General features: G+C 42.9%; 1 protein-coding gene across 1 annotated transcript; it reads right to left on the bottom strand.

Moving 5' to 3' along the window:
- Positions 1-10,139: 10,139 nt before the first annotated feature.
- LOC130463197 (uncharacterized) lies at positions 10,140-10,778 on the bottom strand. Its single transcript, XM_056832255.1, has one exon. It carries the CDS (start codon positions 10,776-10,778, stop codon positions 10,140-10,142), a length of 639 nt encoding a protein of 212 aa, XP_056688233.1.
- Between the last annotated feature and the right edge of the window lie 1,206 nt (positions 10,779-11,984).

The following is an 11,984-nucleotide window of genomic DNA, read 5'->3' as shown; positions in this document are numbered from 1 at the left end:
CCAACGGACTGTTAGGCGTTGGCTACGGGCCCTTACTCCCACAGAAAAGGCTTTGTTAAAAGAATACCACTTAGAGGCATTTTTAGGCTTACAACAAATTAATATTGATTATAACTTTCTGCATGCTGCCCTAAGCTTTTGGGACTCCGATCATCATGTTTTTGCCTTTCGGGGCAACGAAATATGTCCTTTGCCAGAGGAATTTGCTGCGATCCTTGGTTATCCTACTAATGCTACTCCTGCTACCCCTGGCACTATTGAAGAGGGTAAAACACCCATAGGGGCTTTCCTAGGACTAGATGATACCATGTTTGCTGAAATTGTTGTAGGTGACGAGGTTAACTTGGCAAAACTTGTAAAACATCACTTTAGGCGTAGTAAGAATATGACCGAACAAAAATTGAATATTCGAGCCCTTGTATTTTGCCTGTTGAATCACTATTTGCTGTCGAATAACAATGGCGCGTTCGGTGACATAAGGTTGATCCCCTTGATTAGCCAGATGGAAAGTTGCTATTCTATTATGCCGCTGGTTGTTGCCGAGACTTTGCTGAGTGCGGATAAGCTGAAGAAGGATGTCAAATCTGAACATTTTAAGGGAAGCCCCATATTACTACAGGTAATCGATTTTCTTCTTTTCGCGCGCATACGCCCCTTTTGCATATATTTATTTTGCCTGGGGCTGAGTTTCAGCGCCCAGGGCTGGGCGCTGGAGTTTTCGGCGCCTGGTCCTGGGCGTTGAAACTGCGCCCCAGGGAACGTTTTTTTTCTTTTCATTCTTTTGATTCGATCGTACCCTGTTTTTGCAGATTTGGCTTGCGGAACGGCTTAGGCTTTTGGAAGCTCCTGCCGATCCTAAACATTATCGCCCTATAGCCTTGGGTAACCGAAAATACTTGCACCAAGGACAGGACGAGGCCGAATGGACCTCCTTTTTTACTTATGGCATTTGTTCTATTAAGTGGGTGGTACCATGGTGGGGTTTGACTACTATGACAGGGGGTTCTGATGTATCGGTTTATGTTTCTTTGTTGGGCTATCTCGTCCCATTTATATTTTCCCTTACCGAGTCATGCGTCAATATGGTTTAAGGCAGACTATCCCCTTTTATGATACGGTACCACCTAAGGTAGCGGCCTTTTCACAAGCACGGGTTCTAGAGTGGGCCAAGTATTATGATGGTCTCCCGCGTTGGGCCGTAGCTACAAATGGCTTTGTGGGTCTTTCTAAAAACTACAAGTTGTGGATGAGCTCCGATGATAAAGATGTGAGGACCGAGGCTCGAAATGGGGAGCCGGCTGAGCTTTTGACACCTCGTATTCGTGTTAAGTATGAGGGTACTGATTCTGCCAAACCTCGTACCTATAGTATTAAGACTGTGAAATCTCGTCCTGATCGAAAGCGAAAGGAAGTTCCTCCCCGTTCCGGTTTCAGGCCTAAAAAGATGCCTAACATGAAGGGGCCTGCTGTTGTTAAAAGAAATGCAAGCTCTCGCGGAGATCTACGCCGGAACAATGTATGGGTTAGGAAGGCTCAGCCGCCTGTGGAAACAGTGGCTAGTCTAGTTGATGATAATAATTCTTCTCCCACCATTGTCTGTGCCCTTGAGGCTGAGCGGGCTATAACCGAGAATATTTCGGAAGCCTTGGCATCTTTGGAAGTTAGTGTCCAGGAGCCGGTTCTTATGGAGATTGATATTGGGGCAGCGCAGAAGACTGTGGGGTGGATCCCGCGAACATTGCCCTCTACAATACTTTATTTGATGATCCGGAAGAACTAGAGTAGTGTAGTTCTTGCTAGGGTGTAGGTGCCCTTTATTTATTTCAGTTGTGTTTGTTTTTATTCTTAGCACTTTGTTTTCCTTCTTATTATTTTTTCAATAAAGGCGTATTTTTATTTTTCATTTTCATTTATTTTTGTTTCTCCTCTTTTTTATGTTTTTATATGTCTAACACTTTTTGCACAAAGAATATGTTTTTATGTTTTTTTTTCATTGGACCGAATCCTTGGTAAGGATTGCCTACGTATCTTGTCAGAATCAGGTCGCGCGTAGTTCTAGCTTAGAATAAGTTCTAGTATGCCGGATTTCGGTAGATATGCCCTGAGGTGGAAGCATATTACTTAATCAGTCAAATGAGTGAAGTATTATCATTATTTTCATCTGCCGTTTTTTGCCATAAGTCGCGTAAAAATGAAATTCGACTAATTTGTATGGCTATATTTTTGGTAAGCCTATTGGGATACATACTGTACCCCCCAAGTGTTCGTTATTTTTCCGTTGTGTGCGGATAAAATGACGAGCACTTCTGAAAAGAAAATTTTTGGGAGGCAGAGACTTTCAACGCCCAGGCTGGGGCGTCAGAAATTTCGGCGCCCAGCCCTGGGCGCTGAAAATGATGGCGGTCGTTTTTGACGCTTTGCTTCACATGTTCTTGCATTTATTTCTTTTTTGTGCCTTGATTTTTGCTCGTATTTAAAGTCAATTTTGAGGTTATTTCGGAGGCTTTTTTGACTGTTAGCGTGAAATGCATTTTTGTCCGGATTAATTTTTTCTATTCGTGACTTGAAACAGTTTTAAAAATGGAGTTAGGGTGCGGAAGTTATAAAGATCTTTGTGTAGGCTTTTGAGGTGGGTTGAGGTGCGTGTCGTTTTTGAAGGATTGGTGGGGGTTATATTTTATTAATTCCCCTTTTAAGCAACATTTGCTTTCGTTTTGGATTTTGATTTCCTTTGACTTCTTTGGGTTGTATGGGTTGATTTTTATGGTTACACTGGTTGACTTTTATGTTTTGGGGATATGAATGGGATGGTGCGGTTTATTTTGTGGGTTTCGGGAATTGGCTCCCATGGCACTATTTCAAAACCGAGTGGGTTTCGTTTTTTGGGCCTAGAGTGGGCCGCCTCTTTATTTTTGTATTTTGCAAGTACATTCGGTGCTTATTTAGTGTTAGAATAAAAATTTTAGGAGAAATATTACGCCTTTATTGATTCGGAAAGTAAGGAAAACACACTTAAATAAAACTGACCTATTCTAAGGGGCCTTAGGACCATCTAAAGTCTCTATTATTTTTTTCTACCAATCTAAAGAACCACTAGGCGCTTTTTACTAATGGTGCTCTATGTGGCTCAAGCCTAGGGTTTAGTCTCATAAAACTTCGGTCCTTCACCGGTACTCATCTTGAATTCTATTCCTTTTGCATTGACCCACTGATATGTCTTCACCTATCCGTTCTCGATCTCTTCTAGTGTTGATGCAGGAGAGATTAACCGACTTGGATCGAAACCTTCATCTTGTAAAGCTAGGGTAGTCATCATAGTCTCGTCCTCCATAGGCCTCGATTCGTTAAACAATGTCCATAGAGCCTGGTTGTCCAATATTTCAGCTGTTTTAGTCTTGGTGAGGTGGGGTGCCTCATCCAAGGTGTGGCAGTCATGGAAAATTTCAAATCCGGGTTTTAGCAAGCCATCCTGAACGAAGGGTTCAGGGAAATCGCAGCATGGGTGTTCTTCTCCTTCCCGAACGAACATCCCGTTAAGGGTTCTTTGATACGGGGGAAGGAGGGTGGTTTGTTTGTCTTTGTTAAGGCGTAGCCCAGACAGGCGGTCAGCAATATCTTCCTCCGTTGGTTCATAGCCTAAGCCAAAGGGAGTAGATTTGTTGGGTAAAGGATGGAATGTGCATTCCTTCTTCCTTATGCCCAATGGGGTTCCTGGGAAATATCCCTGAGCTAGCAGCATTCTAGGGATGACCCGGGATGCATGCGGGTCTAGGAATGCTGGATCATAGTCTTCAATGAACTGGATTGCTTCTTCCATTTGAAACCCATAAAGGTCGTCTGCAGTTTCGGCCGTTCCAACCATAGTACAACTGACGTCGAGAGGAGGGGCGCGGATTTCTAGTATTACCCCATTATGGTTAAGTTTAACCATTTGGTGCAACGTAGAAGCCACACCTCCTAAGTCATGGAGCCAAGGTCGCCCCAATAGGAGGTTGAAAGTGGGCTTGATGTCGATTATTTGAAACTCCGTGGTGCGTGCCACAGGCCCGGTTTGTATGGTAAGGTTGATTTTTCTCAACACAAGCCTTCGAGAGTTATCATAGGCTCGTACCCCTTGTGTGGAGGTTTGGAAGTCATCGCTTCCTAGTCCCAAGCAATGGGCGGTTCGCAACGGGCAAACGTTAACCGCCGAACCTATATCTACGAGCGCTAGGGGGATGTTTTGCCCTTTGCATCCAACTACTAGATAGAGGGCTTTGTTATGGGAACCCCCCTCTCTGGGTAAATCTTTGTCAGTGAAAACTATGGCCTTTTCTCCAGCGTCTCTCGTGACGTGGTTAACCATTGAGTCAGGTGTGATATCTGTAGGCACTGAGATGAGGTCAAGTGAGCGAATAAGCTTTTCGCGATGTTCTTTTGAGGTACACATGAGATCCCAGATGGTAATTTCGGCCTTGGTTCTTTTCAATTGTTTCAAAAGAGGATTTTCAACGACTTCTGCGACGGTGGTGTGCCGTCCATTCTCAGGAGCTTGTCTGACTGGGATATCGTCCATAGGAGGTGGGCGAATGTCAGGCTGGTATATTCTTCCTGACCTGGTGAGGTTGTCGACTTCGGGTTCTTGAGTGGTGGTGTCGATGAGAGCATACCCGGGCCAAGTTTCAGTAAAGAGGTCCTCGCCCGACACTTGAGATAGGTAGATATCTTCAGCATCATCATCCCACACACCGCACACTTCTCTCCCGATTCGATCCATAGGGACCACAGCGAGTGGCGTACCTTGAGGTGTAATGTACACCGTAGGGTCGAAGTTCTCATTTTCTGGTTGGTCGAGAGAGATGTGACAAGAGCCGAGTGGGCTCTTGTTGTTGTTGGGTTTGCCAACGTTAGGGAGAGGTATTACTTCATCCTCTATCATGTCCTGGATAGTATTCTTTAGGTTCTAGCAGTTTTCAGTGTCATGCCCATTTCCTTGATGGAATTTGCAGTAAGTACCTTCGACCCAATATTTGCTTTTGACAGGAGGGTCACTGGTGGGGCCTATAGGTCTCAACATTCCTTGATTGGTTAATCTTTCAAAGGCTTGTACCAAAGTCGACCCGAGTGGGGCAAATTTTCGGTCTCGGACCCATCTTCCAGGGCTTCTTCGGGCGGGAGTCTCTTCTACAGCATGGACTTCTTGGGCTTGGGATGTGTTACCCCGATTATAGGTGTTGTTTTTATATGTGGGTTTGCTTTGTATGGTTTTGGCGAGGTCGTCCTCGATCTTTATTCCCACATCATAAACTCTTTTGAAAGTGTCAATTCCCAGGTACCTAAGGTGTTGTCTGTAAGCCGGGTCCAGGTTGTCAATGAATTTTTGGACCAATTCTGTTTCGGGAGGCCTATTGATTAGCTGGGCCGCCTGGTCCCTCCATCTAGCAAAGTAGGTTGTGAAACCCTCATTTTTCTTTTGGAAGAGAACTTCCAGCTCGCGCATGGTGACTTGGAAATCCATGTGCGACGAGTATTGCTTGATGAAGACATTGACAAAGTCTTCCCAAGTGGGGAAGAGCTTAGGGTCCTGGTGATAGTACCATTTGAGCGGCACAGGTTCCAAGGACAAAGGAAAGGCAGGTAAATACATGGACTTGTCCACGCCTTTCAAGTTCATGGCATACACAAAGCTCAGTAGATGATCACGGGGATTGTCCGTGGCCTTGAACTTTGGTAAGTCAGATGAACTGAACTTTTCTGGTAGTTTGCCAGGAAAAGGTTCAGGATCGAGGGAGAAGTATTTTCTCCCCATGGTTTGCTGTAGGACCATTTTTTCAATCCTCTTCTCGTTATCGAGGTCATTTTTGGCTTGTGCAGCCGCTAAAGCTTCATTTTCCATTTTCAATTGGCCCATAAGTTGGGTCATTTGGACCATCTGGTCTCGCAAATCTTCGATGGAAATGTTTGAAGGTGCGAATCGAGGTTGGGGAAGCGGAGATCCTTGAAATGAGGGACGACGGACGGAGCTTGGAGTCACTAAACCTGATGTTGGCGATGTATCTTCGAGACGCACTAACCGTTGATTCCCTGATCGGCATTAAGTGCCAGGACCAGTCCTAGGCATAAGATAAGCTAAAGTTTAGGTTCCCAAAGTTTCAAGCATTACTTAGTCTAGACTTCGACTCTCTCTATTGGTTTTTCACTCTTTCTTATGTTGGTACACTTTTTAGTTTTTTTTTCTTTTGATCATTCTTTGGATTTTCGAAACACTTGCCCGTGTGACATTCATAATTGTTAGCATGTTCGGTTTTTAGTGCCGAGCATTGTCGTCGTAGGAGGCCTAACAACGACGCAAAGAGTTATTAATTTTGTACGAGTCGCTTTTGAAATCGAGTGCTTTTCTTACGCCCTCGTAGCAATTCTTTTTACGAACATTTTTTTGTGCTACGTATTTTCCTTTTGGCGCGGGCACCGAGGCTGCTGCGCCTGACCAGAAGGCCAAGCAGCAACTTCAGCGCCCAGCGTGGGGCGTGAGAAATTCTGGCGCCCAGCCAGGGGCGTTGAAAATGCGTCCCTGGCTGGTTCTCGTTTTCTATTTGCGTTTACTTCTGTTTATGCGACTTCGATTTGCGTGCTTGCCTAATAACGTCCTTTACGCGTTGCAGCTTTTGTGGGATTCGTTACAGGCCATCCCGAGCGTCGCTTATTTTTGTGGCGGTCATTCGGGTGTGCGGAACACGTATTTCGGTATAACTCTTCGGCAAATTAGTCTATGAATGTTTGGGCAATTTTTAAGGTCGTTGGTTTTCTAGGATAGTTTGTCACACACAATCACATATTTCGCTACACATAACTAACATTCATCATGAGGCGATAATAACATGTCATGTAGTTTATGATAGGCTTCTACGGGTAGTTATTTGCGCCTGGCTTGGTACCGCTTCTTTCGTAGATCCAACACATGCCCCGGTCGAGGTAGTGTCTTCAACAGACGAATTTCGCTCAAGAGGCCAACCCGCAAGTGCAAGCCAAGGGGGCATGTAGGCGAGAGGGACCTAATGAGCGAGCGATTGGGTTCGGGATAGGTGTACTACCTGCACAAGTACCGAGTGGGCAACATGCGCGGCGTATGCACCATCCTAATGGCGAAAAAAGGTATCCTTAGTCCCAACTCCCGAGGGAGCCGAGATTCGTTATGCTGTTCTGCCCGTTCACATTAATATGCTGATTTTCAGGTCGTCCCAACTTGATGGGGAAATAAACGCGGGGTAGGATCGTTTCACCCTTCGGCTATTTTGATTACCTACAAGCACGAGTATTTCCTTCACTATCCCCAGTGGAGTCGCCACTGTGAGGGGGTCGAAAAAGCACGAGGCTAATGCGTGACCTCGTCCCTCGTGGGTGTGACGCTTCTTTTCGTCAAATCAAGTGTAATTGGATTTCCTGTGAGTTTACACCCAATTGACTAGTAATATAGGAGTCGCCATTCAGTTTTTAACGACAATGAGAAAAATGACAAAACCCGGTTATCGTGACATAAAGGGAGTGCAATTATGTTTGACCACGACGGCCGTAGGTTCCCTTGTGATCCCTGGTGATGGGGATCTCTCAACATACACCCGCAGGGTAGAGATTGAGGGTTTGGGGGACTGTAACTACCGAGAGGAGTACTCGCTCGTCGATAACTCCAGAGGCAGGATATCCTTACTAGCTCAGCATAAATAATTGAAGGGACATTCGTTAACTATTAAACTAATCTGAGTTGATTTTAGCAATATGCAACATATAATACTAGATCGATCGCGATTATCTGATTTAGATTGCATTAAGGGACCTAGCATGATAATCCAATTTCCCAAAAATATTATATTTGTTAGGCGTGGTAGAACAATCAGATTTAGTTAGTTTAAAAATTCATAAAAAGGGCGAGGAAAGCAATTAAATCATAGAAAAGGGACACATTACGACGCACCCTTGAGAGGTGCGTCACGGTTCTCAGAAAACTTACCACTTTGACTTTGCTATTTCTCCTTTTTATTTAACTTATCTCAAATTATGGGACAGGATACGTTCTGTTCGATTTATTGATCGATTGCGACAGAACGCGTGAACAATTTCGCAGCGTGAGGCTTAGGCTAAGGGTTGGAGTCAATACTCAGAATATGAATTATGTGTTCTTTTCACGTCGAATTTGGGGCTGTATTTATAGGGAAGAGTTTGTGGAAAGATAAAATTGCAGAGTTCTAATCCACAAAGAATTAGGAAAAAACACGTACCCAGGTATTTTCAGCTCCCAGGCCTGGGCGCCGAAGATTTCGGCGCCCAGAGCCAGGCGTTGAAAATAGGGTCTGGGCTGTTTTGTTAGTCAGATTCGGATTCCTGACATCCGTAGTGTTTGAGACTTAATCGAGTCTTTTAGTGCGTATCAATTTCATGACGGAATGCGTTTGGGCCCGTTACGAACTCTAGGCTCGTTAGGATTTTAATTAATACGTAACTCTTATTTCCGAATCATATTAGGAATAGGATTCTAGCAGTTTTCTATCTCATTTAGGATTTATGTTGGAGTGCAACACCTAATTCTGACAGGTTTCTATCTTTTATGACTTGCCACTTTTAACAGCTGCCCATTACGGCAGTTACTATTTTTAGCAGGTTTCCATAAATAGCAGTCTTCTATAAATAGCAGGTTTCGGGTGAAATGAAAAGGGGAATTGAGATTCGTTATTTTATAGGAGATGCGTTGTCAAGTGGAGATTTATGTTTTATCATCGAACCTTTCCCTTTCGGGAATATATGGGGACAAAAGTAGGTGTCTACAGCAGGACTTGCTCCCACGACATTTCCGGTAATATCATTCTAACTCTCTTGCATTCTTTGGGGTCGGGCATCATGCATGTGGGGCATTTGGTTGGATGGGTAGCTGTGCCCCCCTAGTTTCGGTTTAGGCCTTGAGGACATGGCCTAATTCAAGCTTGGGGGGAGATTTTATTGTTTGGATTGCTACTTTAATCTCCATGTGATGGATTGCTTGATTTTGTGAATATTTTGGATTTTTGTACATATTTCTTGATTAGTTTCATTGATTTTCTTTATTTTCTCTTCCTTATTTTCTTTTTCATTTCTTTTCTTTATTTTTCCTTTTCGATCTTTGTCAAGTCAAGTTTTTCTAGGTTTCTTAGGCAATATTCTTGATTTGGGCAAATAAAATTGGAACTTGTAGGCTAGAATGCTTTTGTTCCTAATTGGTAGATGTTTGCACGGTTTTCAATGTCTTGGGTCGAATCTAGGATTTAGGTGTTAAGAAAGTCGGTTAGAACTTTGGGTAGCATGAGTCTTGAACCCTTGGTTTGTGGTAAGACGGTGTCGATCTCTCTAGTGACTCGAAACCGGAGAGGGTAGTATTTGCTCCCATTGGTAAGGATCATGTTCATATTAGCCCAAACACATGTTTACATATATTGAGTGGCATGGATCCTTGGCTTGACTTTCTTATCTCCGAATTTGACTTTTTCCTTCCCAAGACCGCGACCGAACTACTTTAGGGGACGATAGAGGCATTTCTTTCGGTGACTATTTTTCTTTTTAGTTTAGGACTTTATTTTCTATTTTTCTCATATATTTTTGTTTGCACTTGCCCCCTTGCTATCCATTTGAGCCTTTCCCCTTCATTTCTTATAAGCACATTACAAGCATATTAGCCTTTGTTTTATTTTCACCCTTAGAAGTGATAGTGAAGCTTTGTGTTATGATGCTTGATGGTTTTTAATGATTATGCAAAGTTGAGGAATGATTGTTGATTGGAATGAATGGCAAAGTTTGGGAATTATGTTGTATATAGTGAATAAATGATGCATATGCAAAAAGAGAAAGGAAAGTTTTGAAAAGGCCAAAAATAGAGAAAAACAAGGCAATGAGAAAAGTTTCATTGGAAACAAGAAAAAAAAAGAAAATCAAATCAAGAAAAGTTCAAAAAGAGTTTTAGTTTAGTTTTTTTTTTTTTTTTTGACAAGTAAGAGAGCGTTTTTATATATTAATCAACAACTATTACAAACTAAGCAAAACTAAAGGGGAGAGAAACCTTCTAGGAAGGACCCCCTCCACTTTAGAATGCTAAACAAACCTCAAAAGAGCAAAAACTAGTACTATTATAGGGAATACAGCTAATCCCTATCTCTAGCACTCACTTTCTTACCTAGGATACTCTTTATTCTATGCCTAACAGCAAATTGAATACAGCTTACACTACTATCCAGAGAGGGGACCATGGCATCCCAAATAGCTGAATTCCTTGCCTTGCAAATCTGATAGACCACTCCTGCAACATCAGCATAGCAGACTTTCCTCCTAAAACCACCCACACAATACCTATGAGCCCACTTAAGGATCATGAACAAGCTTGTCCTGTGAGTGCTGAATCCCAACCAGTGAAGAACTTTCCTACAACATTCAGTGTTGTAATGGCAAGAGAAAAATAGATGAGAGCTATTCTCTGTATGTAATCCACAAAGAGCACAAAGATCATTATCAGTAACCCCATAAGGGAAGAGCCTGGCTTTGGTTTTTAACCTGTCCTGTAGAGCCAGCCAAAGGATGACCCTATGTTTTGGAATAATGGTGAACCTGTTCCAAACAAAATGAAACCAATTGGTCTTAGCGTGTTGCTCACTCAGTTGCCTGTACATGTCACCAATAGAGTATTTTGTGGTTGTTAACCAAGAGTTAGAGTGAAGTCTGGTTGTGCAATCTAGTTTGACCTTACAGATGTACTTGACTGCTCCACTGGCAGCTACAGAGGGCATGTACACCAGCCAGTTTTTTTGTTTAACGTAGACTACATGAACCTATTTTACCCATAAATTATCTTCCTTTTGAGCTATGGACCATGCCGATTTCCCAACTGCTGCTTGATTCCAAATAGCAAGGTTTCTAAATCCAAGCCCACCTTGTGTTTTTGAAACACAAAGTTTAACCCAAGCCACATGACCAGGTCTACTATCATTATAGGTACCATGCCAAAGATAAGCTCTGCAAACAGAGTTTATTTTCCTAATGATACTCTTAGGGAGGATGAATTTGGCACCAGTACACACTGATACTCATCAAAACTGATTTGACAAGTTGCATTCTTCCTGCAAATGATAAGTGTCTTGAACTCCAAATTTTAATTCTAGCAAACATTTTGTTCACCAGTTGTTCACATTCACCAGCTTGAAGATTTCTGGTGCTAATTGGTACACCCAAGTATATAAAAGGTAGTTCACCAAAGCTAAAGCCAGAAATAGCACCAATTCCTTCTTTGTCAGTATTGGAGATGCCACAATAGTACACAGAGGATTGGCAGGGATTTGCCTGGAGGCCAGTAGTGTTTGAAAACAAGTGGAAGCTTTCCAAAAGCAGGCTAACTGAGGTAATATCACCTTTACAAAACATCAGCAAATCATCAGCAAAACAAAGGTAATTCAATAAAAGAGTTCTACACCTGGTATGGAACTGGAATTGAGGGTGTTTCCCAACTATAGACATAGCCCTGGAGAAATACTCCATGCATAAAGTAAAGAGAAGGGGGGAAAAGGGATCCCCTTGTCTGAGTCCTCTCTTAGGTTGGATCAAATCAGATGGGCTACCATTAATGAGAAGAGAGTATCTTGTTGTTGAGAGACATGTCATAATTAGGTTAATGAAGAATGTAGGAAACCCTAGCTCAGTCAGCATTTCCTCAATGAATACCCACTCTACTGTATCATAGGCTTTTTTGATGTCAACTTTCATTAAGCAACAAGGGGGAGTATGAGACTGGTTGTACATCTTCACTATATCTTGACAGATTAGAACATTATGCAGGATAGACCTACCAGAGACAAATGCCCCTTGATTAGGAGAGATCGGGTCAGGTAGCACTAAACTGAGTTTGCTGCAAATGAGTTTAGAGATGCATTTGTAGATGACAGAGCAACAAGCAATTGGTCTGAAATCACCCACAGTAGCTGGAACTAAGATTTTAGGAA

The sequence above is a fragment of the Spinacia oleracea genome, chromosome 6, assembly GCF_020520425.1.
Source record: "Spinacia oleracea cultivar Varoflay chromosome 6, BTI_SOV_V1, whole genome shotgun sequence".
NCBI classification, from domain to species: domain Eukaryota; kingdom Viridiplantae; phylum Streptophyta; class Magnoliopsida; order Caryophyllales; family Amaranthaceae; genus Spinacia; species Spinacia oleracea.
The sequence above is the reverse complement of the archived record's forward strand: the minus strand, read 5'-3'. Positions and strand labels throughout refer to the sequence as shown.

Excerpts from the sequence above, each read along its gene's own strand:
- LOC130463197 (XM_056832255.1), bottom strand. The coding sequence starts at position 10,778 with ATGCCCTCTGTAGCTGCCAGTGGAGCAGTCAAGTACATCTGTAAGGTC.